General features: G+C 42.0%; 3 protein-coding genes across 3 annotated transcripts; 2 read left to right on the top strand and 1 right to left on the bottom strand.

Annotated features, from left to right (window-relative positions):
• The first annotated feature begins 50 nt into the window (after positions 1–50).
• LOC119723521 (mitochondrial intermediate peptidase-like) lies at positions 51–12,286 on the top strand. The gene is made up of 18 exons (XM_038194226.1): positions 51–116; positions 1,748–1,977; positions 2,790–2,963; positions 3,575–3,663; positions 3,969–4,119; positions 4,797–4,979; positions 5,590–5,795; positions 5,936–5,996; positions 6,205–6,257; positions 6,494–6,647; positions 7,092–7,255; positions 8,181–8,220; positions 8,524–8,566; positions 8,916–9,061; positions 9,745–9,873; positions 10,613–10,678; positions 11,013–11,208; positions 11,684–12,286. Exons 2-18 carry the CDS (start codon positions 1,777–1,779, stop codon positions 11,752–11,754), a joined length of 2,127 nt encoding a protein of 708 aa, XP_038050154.1. The 5' UTR covers positions 51–116; positions 1,748–1,776; the 3' UTR covers positions 11,755–12,286.
• Positions 12,287–14,790: 2,504 nt separating this feature from the next.
• LOC119723985 (epidermal differentiation-specific protein-like) lies at positions 14,791–20,303 on the top strand. Its single transcript, XM_038194907.1, has 6 exons — positions 14,791–14,845; positions 16,554–16,776; positions 16,981–17,107; positions 17,557–17,699; positions 18,375–18,498; positions 19,105–20,303. The coding sequence occupies exons 1-6, from the start codon at positions 14,791–14,793 to the stop codon at positions 19,615–19,617; spliced, it is 1,185 nt and encodes a 394-aa protein (XP_038050835.1). The 3' UTR covers positions 19,618–20,303.
• A 524-nt stretch (positions 20,304–20,827) lies between these two features.
• Positions 20,828–25,104, bottom strand: LOC119723525 (neutral cholesterol ester hydrolase 1-like). The gene is made up of 5 exons (XM_038194228.1): positions 25,025–25,104; positions 24,219–24,412; positions 23,863–24,094; positions 23,302–23,365; positions 20,828–22,678 (listed from the first exon to the last, which is right to left on the bottom strand). The coding sequence occupies exons 2-5, from the start codon at positions 24,354–24,356 to the stop codon at positions 21,895–21,897; spliced, it is 1,218 nt and encodes a 405-aa protein (XP_038050156.1). The 5' UTR covers positions 24,357–24,412; positions 25,025–25,104; the 3' UTR covers positions 20,828–21,894.
• Between the last annotated feature and the right edge of the window lie 1,151 nt (positions 25,105–26,255).

The following is a 26,255-nucleotide window of genomic DNA, read 5'->3' on the forward strand; positions in this document are numbered from 1 at the left end:
TTATATTGTAAAAACAAATTGCGCCCTCAATCGGTCTCATCCATAATGGCGGCGCCCAAGTGATTTTTCTTGTCCGCGGCATTACCACATCCAGGCCTCATCATCAGTGATCTACAGTAATTTTGGAGCCGTTTGTGTTCCTTCCTCCATGCTTAAATTTAACGATACAGGCGATCGTGTAGTGTAGGGCCTAGCCCCATAAACGTGGCCAATGATTTACCCTACTACTTCCGTAAATAAAAAACTTAAATTGGTAGTGTATATTTTGCCGGAGGTAACGCCGGCAAACTAACGTTTACTAAAGGTTTGCCGGCGGCAATCCATATCAACAGAGGGCGCTGTACTCTTTAAGATAGGGCTGAATTATAACATGTATTGAATTCCCACCAAAGTTGTATAGCACAATCGGTGCAGTGGTTAAGCAATAGCTCTAGTGAGTGGGATGTCCCGAGTTCGAATCCTGACCCCCGCCACAATTTTAAGGTTTTTTTCCAATCCCCAAATAAATAAGAATATTCTTCTTTTATTATTTTAATATGTCGCAAACATTTTATTGCAGAGTATTACTTTTTCTTTTTCAGATTTGTGGCTCTGGAGGATTTTTTTTTAAAGGGAAATAAAGTCCGAAATTATAAAATGGTCTGATTCCCATCTTGTTAATACAAAAATACAACGATAATATTGGCATGGAGCCAGACTAAAATTTGTCACCGGAAAATGTTTCAGTACAAAAAAACAGTAACTGCGCATGTTCAGTGCATATCCGGCAAACTAACGTTTACTGAAGGTTTGCCGTCTCCGGCAAAATATCCACTGCCTAAATAAAAACCACACTTCATAACCATGATAACATTAATTAACATGTCGAACTCAAAGTTAAATTTGTCAAATTTTGATTTTCACATTTAGGCTTAGTTTGTAGTGTATTTTTGCTTTAGAAGCATACTCGCCTTCTTTATAGGCTTATCAGAAGGTGCTGCCTTTTTCAGATGTCTACTTTTCGTGAAATTTCCAGATTCGTTTGAACACATTTACGTATCAAATTTTCAACATGAAATTTCACGAAAATTAGACGTCTGAAAAAAGGAAGCACTTTCGGTAATCTTACTTTTAGGACCCCGTTCCTATAAGGTTTAGACTCACCAAAACAGCTGACTAAATGACACTCAGAAGTGACATTCTGATGTTTCTTGACACATTTGAACAGTTGGCAATGACACCTTCTTTAATATCAGCAGGTTTAATTTTGTAAAAAGAGGGCAGGGCTTTGATTTATGAGGGGTTAAAGACGACGATGACAAACAGAAAATATATTTAAAAAGCAAGATGGCAAACTGCAAAAAAAGGCAGAAAAGTCACATTTTCTTTGAAAGTGCTTTCAAAATGACAACTAACATGAGTTTATCTGAGGAAAAAAGACTGCTTTAGCCTGCAAAAGTCACTTCGGTACTGGACAGTCACCTGCAAAAGTCAGTTTTGAACAGAACTCGTAAAAATAGAGGTGTCCTAAAGATAAGGATTACCGCACTTTCTGATTAGCATATAATTTATAGGCTAATCAGAATGTGCTGCCTTTTTCAAATCATTTACCTGTTTTGACATGTCATTGTGTGGATGCCCAAAGTTTCTAAAGGTACATGTAAATTCCATTTGTGCTACGTGTATTTTCCAATGAAGCAGAAAAATGACCCCATGAAAACAGGCTAACCTAAAAAGAAAAACACTTGTTTTTCCTTTTTTCACCCAGAGTTGAGGTTCCGTCAGCAAAAGGCCAACATGTTTGCCTGCAGGTTGTGCCGCCAGCAGCAATCTTGGGTGCGGCTCCTCAAGAACAGTCTGCTGAGAAAGAGTAAAGTTGGCAGTAGACTTGAAACCTTTCCTGAGCATCGGTCTCGGAGCGTGACCACTTGGTCGCCATTGGCGTCGGCATTCAACACGAGACCAAAAAGGCGACTGGAAGCAAGTGGACGAAATGTGGTTAGAATCACTTATATGCATCATACATGCATGCACCAACCTAGCTAAGATTTACCTTGTTTCTTTGGACTTCAATTTTGTTGGGGGAATTGATTCAGAATCTTTCCAAGGGTCATAGATCAGTTAGGGATTGACTCCAAATTTCCTTTAGAGAAAAGGGGAAAGCCTTGGTTAAAATGCACCAATGGCGTTGTTGTGGATCGTTAATATTAGGTCATTCAGAGGTTAAATTGAAAAGTTCCTTTGCAAAAACAGGTATTTCCATTTTTCACCTTTTGAAAAAATCTGCTTTAAAACAAAAAAAGCACATTATTTATGCACAAATGTGGACTGTCCATCACATCATATCCTGAGAACTCTTGACAATTTTTATTTTAAAAAAATATAAAAACGTTCAGGAAAAAAATATTTATTTGGTGGTTGGATTTTATCCATTTTCATAAAATTGGCGTTTATTGGCTTTTGCTAATGAACTCTTCAATTACTCTCTTAAAAATGATTATTTGTCTCAAATTGTTCCTAAAGTTGCAGTACTCACTAGATGGAGCAGATTTAGCTCAGTCTTTGATTATAGCCGCGTACTGTGTAAAAGCACTATTGAAACCATGCATTCAACTACTAAAGAGGCCCCATATTTTTTTGTCAGTTGATATATTTTTGGATAGGGGTAGGGGTGTCAGTTGACATGATGGCACATCCACTAAAAAAAAAAGTCCTATCATTTAATTTGAAATATAGATAACTACAAATGTATTACTTTAGAACAATGATGTTTGGAATCATATTGTGCGTGTCAATCTTTGTCGTTCCAGGGTCTGTTTGGAATGCAAGAGCTGACCAGCCCGGAGGGTTTTGCTGAGGCCCAGAGGGCGTCAGTCCAAGAGGCAGAAGAGCTCGTCCAAGAAGCCATCCGTTCCCCCACCAGTGCAGACATTGTAGTCCTATTTGATAAGCTGTCTGATGCCCTGTGCAGAGTTGCTGACCTGGTAGGCTTTCTTATTCTGAACTCATCTTGATTCACATGGTCCGCAACATATGGCATCTTAACTCTAACCCTGCCAGAGCCAACACAGAGCATCAGGTGGGAAAGCCTGGTGCACTTTGATGCATTCAGCTACCAACACCAGTGCATAAAACAGCCGCGTCTGAGACAATGAGAGCTAGTCCCATACAGAACGGTATTTTTGGCTAGAAACCATTCCAACACTTATCTAAGTGACAAGCCTGCCCAGTGTAGCAAGATCCATCAGGCCAAAAGTCTCAAGGCCAAACTGCCTCAAGAGTCTGTGGTCCCCGAACGCAGCAGGATACAAGTAAGGCATTGTTCAATGGGACTAGCTCTCATTATCTCAGAAGCGGTCGTTTATGCACTGGTGTTGGTAGCTGAATGCATCAAAGTGCACCAGACTTTTCCACCTGATGCACTGCGTTGCGTCTGACAGGGTGTAGGGTTTACGTCCCCAACAAGTGAGGGCGCTGTGCCAAATACGTATTGACACAAACAGCTGTACATCCTGATTTTAAATCCAGCCCCATAATTCATATTTAGTCCAATTGTTTTGTTCCTCATATGAACCATTGTGATATTTACTTTCAGGCTGATTTTGTGCGAGTTGCCCATCCAGACCGGAGGTTTGCAAAGGCTGCCGAAGATGCTTGCATCAATATCAGTGCAATGGTAGAACAGTAAGTCTCAGTACAGAGCAGCCTACAACATGCATGCCATAATTATGGATTCTTCAGGAATTGGATACAATGTAATACAATGTAATACAATGTAATACAATGTAATACAATGTAATACAATGTAATACAATGTGATACAATGTAATACAATGTAATACAATGTAATACAATGTAATACAATGTATACAAGTAACTGCTGATGACCGGCCAGAAAATCACCTTGAACTTCTGAAGCGTCATTTCTCGACCAATAAGATTTCACAAACTAACATCATGGTTTTTATCTGTTCATGTTTTGTGGCCAGGCTGAACACAAACATAGACTTGAAGGAGTCCCTTCAGCGTCTGCTGGATGATCCCGCCATCTTCTCTGCAATGGATGAGGAGTCCCAGATTGTTGCCAGGCTGTTCATGTTTGACTTTGAGCAGAGCGGGATACACTTAGAGAAAGCCAAGGTAAAAGTTATCCGAATTGTCTGAAAAACTTTGCACGTGAACAGTAAGATGGCACTTTTTTGCAATTACCCAAAAATATACCCAGTGATATAAGGAGGAGATCCTTGCTCAAAGAGAAAACAGAAATTATTCTGTCAAAAATGGTATCCTTCGGAAGAAAACAATCATTGAAGAAGGTGTTTTAAGAAAATGTGCCCACATTGGCACAGTTTTACGTGCGTTAGCAAAGTGAACCCAGTTACGAGACCCCACCCAAATATTGTTTTCTTGATGTGTATGGACTCCGTGCGCCAACGAAAGAGGGCGCCCTTTTACCTAGCAACGACGTATCGTGGGCGGGACATTTAGTTGGTTGACGCGTAACGTTTCTTGTTCGTGACGCACGTACACCAGGGGATTTGTACTATGTGCATGCAGTGGTACATGGTACGGCCGCGCGTCACGGCAAAATTGGAGTCAGGCAAGATGGCGTCGGTCGGTCACCGCCAACTGTGCTTTCTTTGCCGGTGAGGGGGTACTTTTGAACGGAGCGGATAGTACCGGTATCTACTGAGCTGAAACTTCAACAAGTTGCAGTGTAGTTGTTGGGCACGGTTCTTAAGATTTTGAGCAATTGCTTCACATAACAAAACAAAACACATAAAGTAAATGATCCTATGTGCACCTTGTATTGCCAGAGACAAGAGTTCGTAAGACTGAATGAAGAGATTCACATCTTGGGAAGCCAGTTTGTGCAGGGCACGCAGACAGCCAACGCCATTGAGAAGAAACGTCTGCCGCAGCACATTCAGCACTCCTTTGCCGTTGATGGGGACAACGTGACGGTCGGTTCCCTGTATGCTGATAACCCCAGCGACCTGGTAAGATTTCTTACTGAACCATATGGCCTCGCTGAGCCATCTAGTTGTTTTGTCAGGTTCTGTATCGATCACCGTGGCATTGTCCCATTTTACGGTGCGGTCGGTAACCGCTCCTAGCTTAGGAGTGAAACGTAACTAATAATAGGGCTCGTTCAATGACGGCCATCTCTGTAGGAGAACTGCAACTGTGTGTTTTACGCAATCAAGTTTGCATTGCGCAGTGTTGAAAATGTTCCAAACACGCACTCTTGTTGCTCGAAATCTGTTCGAAATACGATGCTGCCGATGCGCATTATGCAAGTTGACGCTCAAAATGCCGATGCACGTGGATGATCTGTAGGAAATGACATCATTTGAACGAGACCTATACGTGAGTAACATCTAGTGATTTGTATGATTATGTCTTGAGCTTGCAGAGTTTGTTGAATCAGTTTGTTGAGTGCAACCACAAAGTTGACAAATATGACGATTTAACCGCACCACACAGTGACGGCTTGTCTATGAACTTTGTGCACATGATTTGTTACTTCATGCTGTGGCAACTATTCACAATACATCACTACATGTGCGACCGATGAGTTGATTTCATTGCGTCGACGTTGTTTCGCAGGTCCGTGAGGCGGCCTACAAAATTTTCCTCTTCCCAAACCCGAACCAATCACAACTCCTGGATCGCCTGCTGGACTCTCGTCACAAACTAGCCAAGCTGGTTGGCTTTTCCTCCTACGCCCAGCGAGCGCTGCGCGGCACTATGGCCCAGACGCCGGAAAATGTCATGGAGTTTCTGACAATGACGGGCGACAGATTATTTGACAGGTGAGAATTATAAAACATTTTTAAAAAAAAAGAGGTTTTTGTGGAAATAGACCTCCCTGGATATTTTTGCTAGGATGTAACCTCAATCTTGCAAACTCCTCCCAAGTTTTGAAACAACCTCCTTGTTTTCTTTATTTCAGAGTGACAAAGGAAATTGAGCTCATGAAAGAAACAAAGAAAGAGTGCAACCCGCACAATCCTGTAAGTTAAGTTGACTTATTATAGAAGTATATGTACTGATGCGCGATCACAGGCCGTGCCAAATCATTTATCACTGATCATTTCTTGAGTCCATACCATGTTGTTATTACCGGTACTTGTTTTTATTCCATATTTTTCATTCTGTTAATCTACACCAAAAGTACATTTTGAAGGTTTTGTTTCGCCTGTCTTTGTTTTTGTTCATCAGAATATTTTTGCCTGGGATCCATCTTATTACATTGGAGCAGCAAGGAATAAAAGGTATGGTCTATGTTGTAGCAAGTTTTGTCTACAAAAACAATAATTCTCATGATATTGCAATATATTACAGATAGCATGTTTTGAAGATAGAAAGAAGGGAGTATATAAACACCCCCCCCCCCCAAAAAAAGTCCACACTTTTTGGAGGGATCATAATTTGAATCTGATCGTCTTAAGATAACGTCATTGATACAGACCTTTGGGGAATGTTAAAACCCGTTATCCCTTGGTTTCAGATACAACATCACCAGCGCAGAGTATGCCCCTTACTTCTCGGTTGGGGCTTGCATGGAGGGGCTCAGTCTAATCTTCAGCAACCTGTATGGAGTGACACTGGAGAATGTGGAAGCGGAAAGGGGAGAACTCTGGGCACCAGACGTCTTGAAACTGGTACATTGTACTCCCTTTCTCTTTGTTGTCCCTCATTTTGCGTGCAGTTTTTACCAATGTTGATCAGTGTTGCCCGCATTTATAATAATAAAAGTTGTTAGAGGTACAATAATTCAAGAATTCAAAGCCTGCCCATCCTGAACTGAACTGAAAACAAAATTATTCATTAATTTTCCAAAAGTCTTGTTCTTCTAACACTGGTTTATACTCCACGCAACAAGTGTGACCGCAAAGTAAATTAGACATCGCTAGACATTCCGGGGGAAAATTTGCTGGAGTTAAAATTTGCTGATCTTGCCTTGACATCAGAAATTTGCATATTCTTGTTGACTTATGTGCCAAGTATATGATTGAGCCTTATTTTTTTTAATCACAATTAGCCAGACTGAATACCAGAAGTCATGTTGTGATTGATGTCTTACAATTCTCTTTCTTCATCATAAGGCCGTGACCCATGAAACCGAAGGGGTTCTGGGCTACATCTACTGCGACCTGTTTGAGCGGTCTGGCAAACCCCAGCAGGACTGTCATTTTACCATACGGGGAGGCAGGAGACTAGACGACGGTTCCTACCAGCTCCCTCACGTGGTTCTGGTCTGCAGTTTCAGGTAGATCTCTCCTTGAGCTAAAATGGATCCCTCAAAATCCACCATGGGGTAAGGCAGGATTTTGCATACACGTGAGGTATGCTCGGAATTTCCTGGGTAGCGCTGCCAATATTGTCAAGATATTCATTTTGTGGATAGAGACCTCCACTGCCGCGGCAACTTTACAGTGTTTGTCACGGGACTGGCTGCAAAACAGGGGAATAAAAAAACAGTCTTGGAACAGGATCAGCATGATTTGAGAACTTCCATGAGAAATATTGGCTCAAATTTCTTCTCTAAAATCAGTTTATAACAGCCATTCCACAACGTCGAGAAAAATGTTCCAATACCTACAAGATGATGTTTATATTATTTTAAGAAGTTCTTGCGTCAAACGCAGACGTACACAAATCCTGATTGGTGGCCAGTTTAGGCATGGCGCATGTGAAACTTGATCACTGCATTTCGATTACAGTCGAGTCTCGTTAATACAAACTCGTTCAGACCTAGCCAAATTGTTTGTTATATCAGAGTTTTGTATTAAGAGGAACATCAGTCCCATTCATTGTGTACATAAATGCACAGTCGGGACCAAGGCTTTATGTTTGTTATAACCAGAATTTTGTATTAACAGAGTTTGTACTAACGAGATTCGACTGTATTCAAATATTTGATCCAGTCCAAGTGAGAATAATTGAACACTAAATTATTTGAAAATACACAGCACCAAATGCATACTTTTCTCGAATGTACATTAATCAGAACATAAACCACAAAACCTGGTGTTTTCTCTGCAAGACAAATGCTTTGCCTCATGTGTAAGAACAAAGCAACAGTTTCAAACATTTCACACATTTTTGTCGTCAACTGTAACTTCTTTATCTTTACCTGTTCATGACTTTTTAATAATCCTCGACATATTCATGATTTTCAATTTCTTTTGCAGTCCACCGAGACCAGGAGCTCCTTCTATACTGAGTCATGGGGTATGGACATTTTGTGAATTATTGAGAGAGATAAAATTTGCAATTTGAATACAGGGTGGATAAAAAAAACCGAAACCGAGATATTATTGCTAAGTGGAACAGAAGTAGGGCACATGTGAATCAAAGGGAGATATCCCCTGTGAGGGTTGAATCTCCTCTTTAAAATGACACCCTGATCATGTCATTACATTCACGGTTGACTGAGCAGTGACCAATTTTATGAAAGGGTCTATTTAGAGGCTTGTGCACTTTTTAATGGCATCCATTTCCTGAATGTTTCCTTTTTTTCCTTGCCACATGTAGATGATGGAGAATCTTTTCCATGAGTTTGGCCATGCAATGCACTGTAAGTATCATGCAAGTGCGCAATATAATCAATCTTGTGATCTGAATTGTCATGTGGTTAAATATGTTTTTATATAACACCCGAATAAATTCTTGTCATTTGATTGGAGGATTGTACATGTAGGTCAAGCGGCATTCATTAATCAAACCATTGCATGGCTACTTCATAAACCGTGCATTTTTGGTTCAATGCACCATGCATTTTCGTACCAGCTTCAAGAAATGTTCATGAGCTCAATCAGCTGAGGTAATAATGATTTATTGCCCCAAGCGCCGTCACTAATTTCCACGGTCCTATCCTATAGGGCGCTGGTGACTGTGATTGTTATGGTCCATGTATTTTTGTCCAGCCATGCTTGCCAGAACCCGCTACCAGCACGTGACAGGGACGCGGTGCGCCACTGATTTTGCCGAAGTGCCTTCCATATTGATGGAATACTTTGCCAACGACTACAGGGTCTTGAAACAGTTTGCAAGGCATCACAAAACAGATCAGGTAAAAAAACCCTTTGGGAAAAAATTCACCTCGAATCTAATTCGTAACAAACTTTTTAAGTATTTTATCTGTTTGGAAAGATCAGCACACCAGATACCTGAGTCTTTGCTCAAGTAAGTGGCTTAACCCTCGGAGCAGCTTATCAAAAAAAATCACACCATGGAACCACGTGGAGAATTTTATCACCACATGTGTTTATAGGTCAATAACCCTGCCATGCCTGTACATGCACAAGATATAGGTCATTCACATGGCCAGGGGTTGTTTACAACCTGTCTGGGCTCTGGGCGGCACGAGGGGTTGACACAAAGAGATCGGCGGCACTTAGGGGTTGGCCACTAAGATCTCCAATTACTGCACAAAGGCACTAGGCGCCATCTTGGCTTCTGTCTTTCAACACGCCTTACTCCGGAGTGGCCTGGGTCTGGCCAATGGGAGTCTACAGGCTTGTGGTGTATAGTAGGGGTGAGGATTACATGGAAGCTTGGCCTAATTGGCCCATTGAAAAAAAATATGCCCATATTTGGAAAATGTGGACTATATAATTACCGTCGGGCTGCTCGGAGGGTTAATAATCCTCGAAGCCTAGGCCAGCGACTTTAAAGCCATTGGCTTCAAAGTGCTCCATTTTTAAAAAATATCAATGACCCTCGATTCAACAATATCTGTGTTCCATCCCACAGACCCTTCCTGAAGAGCTGATAGCCCGCCTCTGTGCCTCCAAGAAGCAGTTTTCTGCCTTCGAGATGCAGACCCAAGTCTTCTATTCCATCCTAGACCAAATGTTCCACGGGGAAGAGCCGTTAAAAAAGGTTGGATATATATCCCTACCCTGGGGCAATACTAAAAATAGAGCATATTTTATATGAATTATTATGGGCCTTCAAAACATGACCAGAAATGTAACCCACAAGGCCAAGACATGGGCCATTTTTTTTTGCGCTGCGCGTTACGCAAAGAAATTTGTTGCAGTTTAATAGACAAAATAGGGTTACCAGCTATTTTTTCATGTGCTGTATGTTTGTTCTATTAAACTGATACCCAGTGTATTTTGTGCTTTGCAAGGTTTTAGAGGATTTAGCAGGATTTTAGGCATGTAAGGTGTGCAGGCCAGTAAATAGGCCCAAAATTGCCTACGCTGGCCAAAGCACGATTTGCATGCCCTCAAATTATCCAATATTAGAGCATTTTTGAGGGCCATGAACTTGAGGATTTGTAAAAAAGAATAATGGAAGCCATGCAGAGAACTGCAAGCCCGTACTTCTGTAAAATTTGGATGAAATTAGGCCCTGAAATGGCTCCATTTTATAATGGGGCGTCGTCTTTTTACAAAATGGTGGGCTTCAGGACTGCTTTTAGGGGTGGTCATTTTGGGATGGAATTTTCTCCCAAATGTCATTAATTAACCCCTCAAAAATTGAACGGAAAATGAAAGATGATGAAATAAGCTTTATTTTAATGTGTGTCTCAAAACACCTTGGAAACATGTGAGCCTATTTTAAGAATGTATGGGGAGGTAGAGTTAACGTTCATATTTCCTTTTATACACAGCCCACCATGGAGTTGTTGAGCGAGATTCAGAACCAGTATTCATGCATCAAGCACGTCCCGGGAACAGTGAGTCAAAAACCAACTGCGGCCATCATTATTAGCCCTTGTCTTCTCACATCCTTAAGAGTACCTCCGTAGATTTCAAAGCACTTTTCTGGTTTTGAATATAAACAGTCCATCATACAGCCATTGCTACTTTCTGTTTAAGAATGCTGTTGTAGCTTCCGTGGTAAATTTGAAGGCAAAAAAGGTTGACGCGCATGATTAAAATCAACGCGCGTGCTGACCAGAGACCGACTTTTTTTTGGCCTAACCTTGAGTTTGATGTTTGATTTAGACCACAAGACCACAGCACTGTAAAATAAAACTCTTTGTTGTCGCCAATTTTTTTTCCCCCCAGGCCTGGCATTTGCGTTTTGGTCACCTGGTAGGCTACGGTGCCAAGTACTACTCGTATCTGCTGTCGCGCGCCGTAGCATCCAGCGTCTGGCACCAGTGCTTCGAGGCCGATCCCCTGAGTCGGGATACCGGGGAGAGGTACCGCTGGGACATGCTGGCCCATGGCGGGGGCAGGGAACCGGCTACATTAGTACAGAGTAGGTATAATCTCGAATGTTTTAAACCTGCACATCAAGATTTTGATGATTATTCATTTCAGAACGACGACAGCAGATAAATGCATTCAGTCTATGGGGCAGATCTTCAATCTGCAAATTTTCATTCAAAAATAAGAAGAACATAAGTTTTGTATGTACTTCCGAACCACAACTCTTTCATTTTGTTTGTTCCTTCTAACATTTTGCAAGCATATTAAGAGTTGCTTTTTTTTAAAGGAAAATTATCAAACTTTGATGAAGAGTGCCAGCACAGGTGGAATACAGAACTGGTCAATGTGGTTTTTGTCAGTGTTATAGTTGAGCTTCAATCGGAGAGTCGAGGGCAAGTGACTGTAACAAGAATGCAGTCTTGACCAGCAACATACAATTAGTCTTGATTTCAGGGTCCATTCTGGTGGAGCCAGGGCTTAAATTAAGAGAGCACATGAGCCATTTTGGTTTTATTTTCCTACAGATATGCTGGGCAAGAAACTGTCTAATGAGGATTTAGTGCAAGCGCTGTTGGAGGAGACCATGGAACAGTGACCAAAATTCAGCATCTCCTGTCTGAACTGCTCCCAAGAAGATGGGAAAGAAACCACTGCTTCGAACCATGACTCCCTATTGAAGTTGCTGAAGAGAGCACCACATTAACTTGGCCCCAGCCGGCTGTAATCTTAACTTGCAATCAACAGATAATTGTCTTTCAGCAACAGTAATATTTCGCCTTGAATACCTCTCTTAATCAGGATGTACTTTAGTGTTCACAAGTTCTGTGCAGAATTGTTGGCGATTTTAGGTAACCAACATATTCAAGTTGAGAATTTGTTATATTTTTTTGGTGATTTTTGTCGTGCCGTTTCAAACCGTTATGTAGCATTCATGTCTTTTCAGTATTTGAGTAATGTTTGGAATGTAGTTTGGAAATAAACGCATACATGAAGTAGTTTTATTATGAATGTGTACACACAGTGAAGCATTTCAAATACGCATACCTCATTTATTATAATCGTGGTTTTCCTGAAATAGCTTACATGTAACATGAGCTTGTGATAAAATAAATATCTTTTGAATTATTCGCTCGACATACAAGCACTTGAATAAGTGGGTTCATAGGCCTACTGATAACAGTGGTAACGCGATTATATATAGGCCTAGCAGACAATCTAGCAGTACGTAGGTAAGGCCAAAAAAAAAATATTCGGTCTCTGGTCAGACCAGAGTTCCGGAATTGACGCGGCCACGCGGCTTTTTTTTTTTTTTTTTGCTTTTTTTCTTTTTTCTTCAAGCTTGGATTGTACAGACAAGGTGGGGTACTATTTTGCTTTTTTGGTGTCCTCATGCACTTTGGTGTCCTCCATAATTTGCCTTGGTGCTTTCGATCATTTGCCTTGGTGCAATTTCCCTTTCCTTGGTGGTCTTTGGTAAAAAAAAAATGAGGAGGTGCGGAAATAGAGGGCGCTGTTGGAGCTACCGCGGAACATTTAAAAAAAAAAAAATCGACGCGCATGATTAAAATCGACGCGCGCGCTGACCAGAGACCGACTTATTTTTTTTTTGGCCTAATGTGTGCTTGTTTCAATCTTTAATCTCGTTTCATGGACCAAAGTCGGGACACGGCTGTGGGGAAGGTCTACACATGAAAATTGTGCTTCCTTGTAATTTACTAGCAATATTAATGTACATGTACAAATAATACAGCGGAATTTTCTTGTCAATCGCTTCTTGAAAGTGGGGGGGGGGACATACCTTGATCAGCAGTAACGCAAACGCTATAACGACGTTTTTGGATTCTAGACGCTCTCTGGTACGATCTGAGGCAATTTCTGATCACTTAAACCACTTTTGTTTAGCAAAAGATAATCTGTTAAACATCATTTCGAATTTGGAGTCATTGGGTCGGATGTATAAAAATTATCATTTGCTTTTATTATCTATGTTTAAGCATTTACTTGCATTTGTATGAAAAAACAATGAAGCAAATGCTTTTGCGGGTCAAAATGACACTTTCCGGGTCAAAATGTGACCAGGACGAAATCCAGGGAATCGTCATTTTTACCCCGTCGGAAAGTGTCATATTTTGACCCGGAATAAAAGTGTTATTTTTGACCTGGAAAAAGTATCATGTTGATCCTTTACTTATGCGACTCGCGTATAAGGCCCAGAGGCCCATGGAGGCCAAGAGGCCCCTTCCGGCAGAATCTTTCCCTCTGCTCCGTAAATATTCACTTTTATTTTCTTTAAACAAAACTCCAGCGCGTCGTCGAGGTCGTACTTGTCGCGCCGAACTTATCGTGGCTTCTTAAAGCCCGGTTCATACTCTGCGCGAAAGCGAACGCGAATTTGTGACGTCGTGGCAAGTATTCGCGCTGCGAATTCGTAAAAGTTGAACATATCTCAACTCGGGCGAATTTCGCAACAAATGTTTTATGACGTCAAATTCGCTTCGCATTCGCTTTCGCATGAAGTATGAACCGGGCTTAACCCTTGCGATTATTATGCAAAATACGGTCTGCTGGCTTCCCGCTTCATGCAAATTTCGCATACATAGATCGCGCAGTACAGAGGTCAAACGTGCGCTGCAAAAATTAATGTTTCGGCCGTAAAGCATATTGGCTTCATTTTTTATGGCAGCCAGTTTACACGACCCTCGATCGTACGGAAGCGTATTTAAGAAATGACCGAAGAAAAATTTCTGGCCCACTATTTCGCCCGGGCGGATTACTATTTCGCCCGGGCGGATTACTTTTTCGCCCGGGCGGGTTACTATTTCGCCCGGGTGGATCACTATTCCGCCCGGGGCGGATTAGTAATCTGCCCGGCTGAAAAAGTAATCCGCCAGGGCGAAATAGTAATCCGCCAGGGCGAAATAGTAATCTGCCCTGGCGAAAAAGTAATCTGCCCGGGCGAAATAGTAATCTGCCCGGGCGAAATAGTCCGCCCGGGCGAAATAGTAATCCGTTAGGGCGAAATAGTAATTCGCCCGGGCGGAATAGAGTGCCGCAATGTGGGTTTTTTTTTTTTTTTTTGGTCATGTCCTAAATACACTTCCGTACGATCGGGCGTTAGCCGAAAAGCCAGTTATTTCCTCATTTGAAGTTACCGAAGTTGTGGCGTTACCGAAAGGCACAGCGTAGAATCACTCCTTGCCTAGGGGCTGCGGAGAGAGCAACACATACAATTATAACTGGGGAAGCTACGTGGTGAGTACTTCAATTTTTTTCTTGAAAAACTGACATTGGGCCAATAAAAAAGGAGACATCTTTTAGCATCCGCGCCCGCTCAAGCCCTCCATGCATGCAATGATCAGGCTGTTGTTTTTTTACCGAAATATATAGCCTACAGTCACCAGTGACGTCATTTTATCCCGTCGTCTGTCGCATCTAGTCCATATAAAGCTGGGATGTCATTTCCCGAGTCCAAGCGGCGGCATACAAAAAAAAAAGAAATTCAAAAAAGCAGGACGCTAATACTTTTTTTTACATGGCCTTGTAAGAAAATCAACATAGTTAATGTGGTGACCTGCCCTACTATCATTCTACTTTTCCGAGGGTTAGGGTTCGTCCATGTACTCAAACCTAGATGACGCTGGAGTCTGACACCAACTTCTCTTTTATTTATTACGATGCTAGGTCATGTAGGTCATAAAATAACCCCCAAAACAAAACCCCCAGTCATGTCAGTCAGTCCCAAATGTTAGGATGTCTCATGCATGTACATGGAGTGGTGTACAATTTTCCTGGAACTTTAGTCCCCCAAAATTGTACTTTTCTGTCTCATTTCAGGATGCAGGGTTGTCATTCCTGAGTTCCTGACATTAGCGTACAGCATTCTCCTACATGTGTCAGAATTTCTCATCGATCGCCCACTCTACGCAAAATTATTTCTCATTGAGGGAAAGTCCCTCCGCACGCAATCACGGTGCCATATAGAGAAAAAGCTCTCACGACAAACACACCATACACAACGGCGGTGTCCTATAAATATATCGGGACTCCCACATTAAAATATGTATTGATAAAGTGTAGGAGAAAACTCGGTTGGGGAAGGGGGTAAGGAGAACTGACAAATCCCCCCCTAATTCCCGGCGCCGTCACCGTTTGCGGGTCAAAATGACACTTTCCGGGTCAAGATATGACCAAGACGAAATCCAGTTAGAATCGTCATTTTTACCTCGTCGGAAAGTGTCATTGACTCGGAAATGAAAGTGTTATTTTTTACCTGGAAAAAGTGTCATTTCGACCCGGAAAAGTGTCTTTGGAGTAGAAATGTACTTTTTCCGGGTCGAAATGACACTTTTCCCGGTCGAAATTACATCTTTCCTGGGTCGAAATGCCACCTTTCACGGTCGAAAAGGGGACTTTTAAGAGTGTGCATTCGACCCTATTACCAGTTTTCTTTATCTTAGAGTCCAAAACCTTAGGCCCATCTGCTTCTACATTCCTTTTCCATCTATTTTTCCAGCCCAAACGTAAACGAAGCAAAATGTCGAAGCCTGTAAGTGAAAAGGTGAGTGTTGGATCTTCCGATGTTATCTTCAGACCATCGAGGCACCTACTAAATATACAACCAAAGTAACAAACAAGCCAATAGGCAAGCAAGCTGAAAAAGAAACTAGCCAACATTGGAACTTTAGTTGGTAATAAATTATGGGCCTATTTTGTAAGAGGATTGGTTTGTTTAGTCCATATAGGCCAGCAGGGGCGTCAATTGCTTCTCAAAAGTGGTGGGGGGGGGGGTACATACCTTGATCAGAACTGATGCGAGCGCGAAGCCCTTACGGCGTGGTGTTGGGGCCCGCTTAAGGGCCCCGAAACATTATGGATTCTAGATGCTCTGTGGTGTGATCTGAAGCAATTTCTTACCACTTTTCTCCATGCTTTAACTAATATTTTCGTAGCAAAAAAGATCATTATTTGAACATCGTTTTGAGGTTGGAGTCATTGAATTGGCTATCAGAATTCTAAGCTAGGCGTGGAGTTCGGGGCCCGCTTAAGGGCCCCGAAAAAAAAATTGGATTCTAAATGCTCTGTGGTGCTATCTGAGACAATTTCTGACCACTTTAACCAATATTTTTTAAGTAAAAGATACATTGAAGTACCGGGGCCCTGTAAATGAGACACGAGTTCAAAAATCTGGGGGGGGGGGGGCATTTGATATTGTGCCCCCACCCTTCAAAAAGTGGGGGGGGGGGGATGTCCCCCTGTCCCCCAGGATTGACGCCCATGTATAGGCCATGCAATAATGAATTATGTCTATAATAAAAACATGTTTATTGTTAGTAGGCTTGCATGACGAACTTATCAATCCTAGAAAAACAAATATTCGTTCAGTTTGTTGTTAAGTAGGCCTATCCCAAAATGGAAACTTTAACCCCACTCACCGTTCACGATTGACACAATTTGCCGATCGGCCTTCAATCTTGGGACTTCATTTCTGCTTTAAGATAACCATTTACGATGATGCTAATTTCGGCGGCGCTTCACGGGAACTGACCGAGTCCTGCAGGGACTTGACCAAAATCGGTTTTAACGACAGAATCTCCTCCATCAAAGTTGTCGGATCTGCGTGAGTATTTTACTTTCACACAGATTTCAGTTCATCGTTCAAGAATAAGGTTTAATTACTCTAATCTTTCGAGTAGCTATAGAAGGACGAAATTGTGCATTTTTATCCCCATTATTGATCACAATTATAGACCTTTACCCCCAGCCACTTATAATCGCAATCAAGAAGGTTGTTTTTGTCCTTCAAAATTTGAAAATAACATAGGTGGGTCGGGTATGAGCACGGAAACTATGGAGGTCGGCAGTACATCTTAGAAGAACGCAACTTTCCTGATCCTAATTCATGGGGTGGCTCCAACGATCAGCTATCCTCGTTGAAAAAGCTTGACATTGTAAGTGCCCCCCCCCTTATATTTAGCCTAGTGATGGGGTTTTATCTTAAATATATACAGATGAAGTGGAATTCTCGCAATTTCGTGATGTTCCTCTTTTAGGCCTATCTATGTATTGTTGCGTGCGGGCGGGGGAGTTAGAAAGCCACTGGGGCAGAGGTGTGTTTCATCATAAAACATGAAGTATGTTGAGCAAAAGGGTTGGCAACGTTTGGTTTTTAACTTGCTTTGATTTTTTTTTTAGCGAAAAGGTCCTTAAGAATGGGAATAAGTGTCTTGGTCGGTATTAAACACTCTGTTTAAGCCTGGTTGGAGTCGGGAGTGGTGATAATTAGCCTCGGGTAATCATCACCCAGCCGGCCTTAAACAGAGCTTTGAAGTTATTCCCTTATTCTGACTTCACCGCACACGCACTTTTCTCCCCCCTTCGAATAACAAAAACTGTCCAGAACATCGGAGATGAGACTAAAATAGTTGTCTACGCCGATGGTAATTTCAAGGGCAACAGTAAACCCTTCGAGTCTGAAGTCAAAGACCTGTCTTACTACAGCTTCAACGACGTCATTTCGTCTGTGGAAGTCAAGAGCGGAACGTGAGTCAAATTTTTAAACTAAACCTGCGTTGGGGCGAGTATTGGGCTATATTCACGACTCGGCCATATTAAATTGAAAGCGAGGTAAAATCTGCATTTTTTGAACTTACGAAAAGAAAAGAAAGCAATGACATAAAGTTGATTACAAACTAATACCAGTCTGCTCTAATGAATAATATACCATATGTAATTAAACATACCTTAATGTTTAAAACACATTTGGGGAAAAAATGAAAAAGAGGCTAGAATGCATAAGAAGTCTGGCACCATCCGCATTCAACAGTTCACAAATGATAAAAATGCATTCAGGGAACACAACCAAAATAGGTCCATACTGACCATAGGAAATGGGGTTGTACATTTTTTTGATGATTACAAGTATGAAATTTATCACACAGGGTATATCATGAGAAATATTTGTGGCTTTTGGGCCATATATCGCACATTTTATCCTTTAAAAAGAAATAGGTAGAATAACAACCAATGGCAGTCCGAAAATATCTTGTTTTTCTTATGAAAATATATACACAACTTTTATAATTTTTTTCATTCGTGTATAGCGCCCTCTGTTGTAGGTTTCCGATTTTTGATTGCAGTTGTCACTATTGTCGTTATAGTCGAAAGACAATTTCAATATTTTCGCCGTTTTTATTTATTGACTTCATTTTAAGACAGATGGGTCCTATATGAGCACAGCAACTACAAAGGGCGAATGTACGTCTTAACTAAGGGGTCCTACGCAAACCCATCAGACTGGGGCCCCAACGATACTATCTCATCGCTTCGCCCAGTCAAGGAGGTAATTTCTCTTATATTGCGTTTTATTAACTTTGTGCAAGAGGGTGCACAGTTTTTCAGATTACCGATATATCGCTGGAGAGCTGGCAAAAAGCACGTGCTGCGTCCGAAACCTGTTGGAAGGAATGCAGGATCACCCCTGATGTCATTGCGCACCTCCTCGATCTCGTGTTGCGCGAAACAATGAGGTGGACTCATGCCATATTTTCAATGGGCAGCGCCAATAAAATCCTAAAATCATTCACACTATATTAACTAATGCACCCTTGTCACGGCTATTTCTTCTCCTAAAAAATAGGGGCAGACCGTTCGCAGGTACATTACAATCCTTCTTTTTCCTAATGCTATTTTTTTGTTACGAAATTTTTTTTAGGGGGGGGGCTAGACAAATTTTTTTGGGGCTACAGCCCCCCCCCCAGCCCCCCCCCCCCCCCCCCCCCCCCCGTAGAACCGCGCCTGGACAACAGAGTTATTGAGGATGAAAATAGAACAATATACGTAGTAAGTCAGCTACCACGTGTAGAATGTCCTCGTAATGACATTATGAACTCCGTTACTGCATGAAGTCACTACCGAATATATCACTTTTTTGTCGTTTGTGTTACAGCCGTTCTCTCCAACTGAGGTACTGAGCATGGAGTTCGATATCGCAGCGGGACATCTCAATGCTACGCCCAGGGCTCTGGTCGACTTCACCCAGCGCAACGACACCAGCGCGGACCAGAAAGCCACCTGGGGCACCTCGCACACGGAGACCTCGATCAAGACTTACGAGTGGCACTGGCAGAACGTACTCGACATCAGCGCCAACTACACCTTCGAGACGGGCGTGCCTGTCATTTTCGAGTCTAAGCTTTCCATCAGTGCGAAGGACACCTTCACCATCGGGGCAAGCGGCAGCGAAAAGAACACCAAGCATGATGAGTGGCACTTTGAGCTGCCGACCACCGTCAAGGCCCACACCTCGCTCCGCGTGCAGTGTCTCCTCCAGGATGGCAATATCGACGTGCCCTTCCATGCTGTGATGAAGAAAGGCGACAAACAGTGGACGGAGACAGGCACCTACCACGGAACACAGAGCTACAACATTCATGTGGATTACAAAGAAACACCCATCTAAGTCGCACTTCAATCAGAGCGCTTAATACCCCTATATCATTCCAGGAGATCTAGTAAATATTAAAGCATATGAATTGATTGAATTCTCCTTGCTTACGTAAAGATTATTGATTTTCAACAGCTTTAGTTGAAATAATTATAATATCGAATGTTTATTTTGTGGTGATGGTAAGCATTAATTGCCAAAAAAAAAAGATGTTAATTTGATGCATGTTCCTAGCTTTCTAACTTTCACAAAGTTGGTTTAATAAAATATAAAACACATGAATCAAAGAGGGCGATGCATAACAATGCAGTATGAAAGCCATAAAAGCATATGTTTCGTCTTTAAACCCCTGACGATGTAATTATTGGCCAAGGAGTTGCTTGTGTAGGCCCCTATAGGTTTGTTTGTTAATTTTAATTTTCACAGACTCTCTCATCACTCTTTGTGGAAAGTATACAGAGATTAAGTACATATTGATCAAGACAGGTTCATCAGTTATGACGCAGTAGGAATGTCACCATTTGATTTTCATGTATTTGTTGTGAGGTGACGTGGAGGGACGTTGCATCTTCTCTTGTATACACTGAATAACATCCACTCTCATTTTTCAATAAAATCATTGTTCGATGTCATTATTTCAGGTGTTTTATCTCTCTTTTGAAAAACTTTAAAACTGTTCAGAAGGTTTCACTGACATTAAGTCCCCCCAAAATTTTGAGTCTAAATATTTTTAGACAAGTAAATTTGAATTTTTTTCTAATTGTACAGACACTTCAATCCTTGGTCTTAGTGTTATTTAATCATCCATGTTGACTGTTGTAAACACAACAATGCTACAGTGAAATTTCTCTCGTCTTCCCCAAGGCATGTGAACCTATCCACCACCGTTTGTATTTTCAATTCCCACTGAAGCCTGCAGGGGCGCATAATTTCAGGACTGGTTAAATTTGGGGGTGAATTCTGAAGATTTTGATTGGGGTATGAAAATGATTGGAATTTTATTAATGGTACTCGCGAATCGCGATGAGAGATACATGTATTATCCTAAGACTCTACTATCGCTCGACCATGTCCAAATGTTAAAAAGGCGATTCGTAGAGTCCCAGTTACTAAATGACTAAATGATAAGCTTCACTACGGCCTACCAGACTCTGTTCGTGCAGCGATGTTTGGCAGATGACGCCATCACGCCAGAAAACACAAATAAAAACACACAATGACTCCGTTTATTGCGATCCTGTATTTATCAATACCAAAAACATTACTTTGATCGAAATTTTAACAGATGTGTTATTGAATTTTTCATTAGCACACCGGGCAACCATGCATGGATCGAGGCAAGTTAATTTGTACGCCGAACTATATAGTACTACTCGAGTTCTGAAATATCAAATAGACCTAAATGGTTTTGGCATATGTCGTCATCCAGCTGAAGGCTTGTCGTATGCAAAGGGCAGAGGACATCATTTTTTGCTGATTCCGTCTGTGAATAGAACGACCTCTAAGAAAATTATGTCTCTATTTTTTTTTTCCAAAAAAAGGGCAGTTTATCGGCAGATTTTTCCCCAGAAAATCACACAGAATCACAGGAAAAGATTTGCTGTCACTTTTGGGGCTTAACAACTGCCCCAGTAGCCAACCACAAACTGAACTCCCTAACAATTACAAAGCCACTCTATCATTCTATCATTCACATGGCAGTCATCATAATAACATTAGTTCTACATCCATCCTTCCTCATTAAAATCATGAGAAAAATAGGCTTTCAAATCATAATCGGAATGAATTCTGGGAGCTACATGCATGTGCTTATAATTATATTATTGCAAAAGTATATTTTTTTTACATTTCATTACATTTCAGAATCATTTTAAAATAAATATAAATCACAAATATAAAAATTATTGCATAGAATGATTGCATTTTGAAATAAATATGAATCACAAATATAAAAATTATTGCATAGAATCTTGCTACAATAATGAAGAGTTTTTGGATTTTATTCCCTATTCAATCAAACTTTAAAACAACAGTTTCATTCATTCATATCAAACGTTAATTCATATATGAATCACAAAGTTGCCTTTATATATTTTGTCTGGATTCCATTTCATTGAAGTACAGATTAACCACATGATTTATTACAAACAGAAGCGTTTTCCCCAAAATGGTAACCTCTCCAGCTGCATTCGCAAAGAACAAAAGATTCGAAACTTAAGTACTTTATTTGTATAAATGGACATTTAGTCACTCCATAACGTTTATAAAAACTGTGTAGATAGGGGAAAAGGTCTACAAGTTTTCTTTTAAATAAACAATCAGATGTTTCAAAGCTCGCTGCGCGACGTTGAACGTCTGTGCGTTCAGCATCCCGTGCCAACCGTTGTAACGATTGGTGAGTTGGACCTTGACGCCAGCCTGCTCCAGTCGCGCCGCGTACATGACCGCATCGTCCCGCAGCCCGTCGTACTGGCAACTCATGATGTAGGCCTGCGGCATCCCCGATAGATCCCCCCGCCAACCTGGTGACGTGCGGGGGTCGAGGAACAGGTACTTGTGCTTACTCCACAACTCGTCATTTCCGGTGTCCACCACAGGACCTTTGTACGACGCGTGCTGCTTGAGCGATTTCGGGACCAGCTCGTGATTGTAGATGTGGGGGTTGGACTTCTTGAAGGCCAGGGAGGTGTGGTTGTTAGCCATCATGGCTTCAACGAAGGCATCGTCTTGTCTCCCAAAGAGGAGGAAGGAACGGAAGACGCCTGCAATATTTCTCGGGACGACACCCCCGTTTGGGCCAAAGTCGGAGCGGTACTGCTGGTAGGATGGAGTGTTCAGGTCCAGCAGCTGCAAGAGTGGATACAGGAGGACCTGCAACCTGAGGCGGGGAAGGGAGGCGTCATCTGTTGCCTCTTGGGCCACCGCTGCCGCGAGGTGGCCCCCCGCGCTGTCGCCTGCCACTCCGATGCGAGACGGGTCCACACCGAAGTCCGCCGCGTGGTTTAGGAAGTACCGCAGGGCCGTCATGCAGTCTTCGTGAGCTGCTGGGAAGGCCTGCTCAGTGGCCAATCGATATCTGCCAGAACATTGGTTTAATTGCAAATAACTGATATCAGTGTTGCAGTTGGGTCCGTCACAAAGATCTGGTCACATTAATCGCGTATCTACCAACTAGTCCGATCACAAGAAGCAGGGGATGATCAATAACAAAGGAATGCACTTTTCACTGTCATTTGAACAGCTTGACTTGGGACCGGAAGGCTTGAATCCCGCAAACTATACCACTGATCTCTATATAAAGACTGAATAGCGTGCAGAAAGCTGCAGAAGAATGCCTTATGAAGCCATATTGGAGAGACCGGCTGGTGATCTATAAAGGACAAGTTGCCATCTTTACAGGCAGCATGGTTCACTTTTGTAACATTTGTTGTTCAACTGATTTACATTTTGACCACCACCACTGACCACGGTTCAAAATATTTCAACCGTTGTGGTCTACTTTTTGGAATGCCGCAGTTCACTTTTTGCAGCGTTTGGAATAATAATCACTCCGGAAATGTGTCCTTTTTATCGTAATACATGCACGTGACCAAAATGCGCGTCAACTCTTGATACAGAGGGCACTGTATACGTGTAGAGCGTTCGCAAATATGCGGCCATTAACCAAAGTAGGCTAAATAAACACAGAAATAGACTTACTCGACTGATGCGACCACAACGTCTAATTCTTCTGCAATCTGCCTGGTAAGACCATCATGCGTTTCTACAGAAAAAGTACATCAAACATTAGAACCATTAAATAAGCACTGTAGTTCAATGAGTAGATTCTACTGAGGACACCACTTAATACGTTTACGTTTTCAATATAAAATTCACACCACCATTTGGTCACTCAATAAACTGAATGCTTACCTGTTGAAAAGTGCAAAGCGCTTAGTTCAAGAAAGCAAGCAATAATTTGGGGTGCACAAGTTTACATAAAATTATATGGGATACGGACATAATTTATTTTCCTTTTTTAAAAACATATAGAGCAGCAAGACAGATTTGAGATTCCTATTCCCACAGGTGCAAGTTGCCTATTCTTGAACCATAATTGGCAAATATATGGGGGAGGCGCCTATTTTTAATTTTTTTGGGGGGTGGGGGGAGGGTTCTGTCACTGAATTTCACTATTTGTCAGGTCATTTATTCCGTGCATTTTAGACATTTTGCACCAGAGAACAGCTAGGGCTCTTACGGTGTGAAAGAGAACCTCACCTGGACTGCCGAGCATGTACCCGCCCCCATGATAGAACATCAGCCCTCCGACAGCCCCACGACCCTTCCTGTTTATCGGCTCATACAGCAGGACCCTGACCCCGTCAAAGGTCACGACCTCTGACCTGATATTGGAGCCCTCCACGTCGAAGGGCGGTCGCGGGAGGAAGGCGCTTAGCTCCTGCATGTTCTGCAAGGAATTCTTGCCGTTGAACAGCCCTATCACAGATCCCTGCATATTGGAGAATTGGAAAACAATTGTACAAATTGTAAAAAAACTGATGTGGAATACAGAATTTTTAACAACTGAGGGGCACATCACAAAGTGTGAAAGACACGATATAACAACAACTTGCCACAAAGCGAAAAATCCTTGGCAGTGCCACAAATGCCCGGAACTTGAGTTTCTCCTCGATGGCGTCCGGGACTGGAGTGTAGAGCTTGAAGCACACATAGGCAAGCAGGACAGTCAGAATGACCCAGGAGGAATTCATCTTGGAACTGGCTCTAGTCGAGATGGAATTCCTAAACTATTATCTCCAAGAAGCAGCTGTGAAAAAGAATATTTATGAATTTATGAAATGACCAATAATTAATATTAAAGGGATATATGGCCAAGTAAAAAACAAACATGTTTAGCGTCCAAGCTTGCTTCCTTTTTTGGAGGCTGCCTCCTTTTTTTTCTTTCTTTTCTTTGATAAATTTTAAAAGGTACGTGACATCATTTCTGTTGCATGATCTAGCCCATTAGCTTGCTCTCAAGGCTTAGCATTGGGCTGGAGTTACTACTTTTTTTTACTAGTATTGCATAGTAGTAGCCCATAAAATTATAAAACTGGTGTAATTATTAATTAATTTTCTGAATCCAGCAGTACCGGGGGGGGGGGGGGGGGGGGGGGCAATACGTGAAGCACCATGCCCCCACCCCTTTGAAATCTGAAAGTGAAAAAAAAGGATACTGCACTCTGTGTTTGAACAATGACCCCCCCCCCCCCGCCCCCCCCCCCCGCCCCCACCCCCAAATATAATGTTTGCCCCCGCCCTGGTTAATGAGAAAACTGGTGCTTGATACACCGGTCATCAGGTATATGGAAATATAGAAAGGAATCTTGCATTATAGTTCGTTGCAACAACTATAAATATAATGTTAACGTATACAGACCTGTGTGAACAAACAAATGCATCAGCTGCCCAACGCGCGCATCAACCATTCGCGAGTCGACAGAGCATATCGCAGCGCCCTCAATTGACAGTATTTGACACCAGCTGGCAATTAAAACAAGCTGCGCTGGATTGACTTAGACTTTTCTTTCAGACCGATAACAACGCTGGAGAATCAACATGTTCAATGAAAATGTGTGCATTGAATCCATATTCTTAGGAGTTGAAACGGAATCCTACTGAATGCATATTTTATTTGTCTTCTGTACGTCAATTAACTCATTCCTCCATGGTCAACTGCAAGTTCTAGCTCATTAGCTGTGCAGCACGCAATGTACTCGGCCAAATGCCTAGGCCTAAATCAGATCCATGCCAAAAACAGGCATGTAATATCCAGAAATGTTTACAAGGTGTGTATTTTTTTCGGGCTTTGATCGGCATGACGGTCAAATTTAAAGTACCTTAAATAATGTGTAATGTAGCTGCATGTTAACAAGATAATGTGCACAACATGCAGCTGGCAGTTTTTGCCGCAGATAATTTGCAAATAATGTTTTCTTTTGTGGTACTGTTGTAGCTCACAAGTACATTGAGAGTGCTTGCGTAGATGTCATACAAGAGATGGAGAGGTGTTGTGACAGGCTGGCCAGGCTGGAGGATTCGGTGTGCTGCTCAGGATTTAAGAAAACCGCATCACTGGCCACGCCCAAAACCAGCTGACAGGATGGCAGATGCTCACAGAAATTCTACTTCCTACGGATGGGTAGTGGTCTGGCCAGGGCAAGGCATGCAAGGGATCCTGTACTGTGACTGGTTTCATCGTGGGATCATATTGCATGATTTACATCAGTGTAATACTTAAAATATGCAAATAATTTGCAGCACCGATTTTATTTAGCAGCCAAAATGATGATAGATGCTTACACTTACAGATGTCTATAACCAGGCCGTAACAGGGGATTGTACCTCAACATCATGAAGATGCTGCCGAGTGGTCCTATGAACAGTGATACTACATGAAGTACGACTTGAGATGCCATGTGCTGCTCAGTCAGTATTCAAGACTGCATCACTGACCACGCCCAAAATGCAGTTGACAGTAAGGTCACTGCTCAGCTAGATGCCAGAGGTGCTGTGTGACAGTATGACTACGCCAGAGGTTTTATTCTCACTGAAATAATTATGGTTCAATCTTGGTTCTTGGTTGGTTCATCTCCTAAATACTCCACGTT

This window comes from Patiria miniata, unplaced genomic scaffold, assembly GCF_015706575.1.
Source record: "Patiria miniata isolate m_02_andy unplaced genomic scaffold, ASM1570657v1 HiC_scaffold_17, whole genome shotgun sequence".
NCBI lineage: Eukaryota > Metazoa > Echinodermata > Asteroidea > Valvatida > Asterinidae > Patiria > Patiria miniata.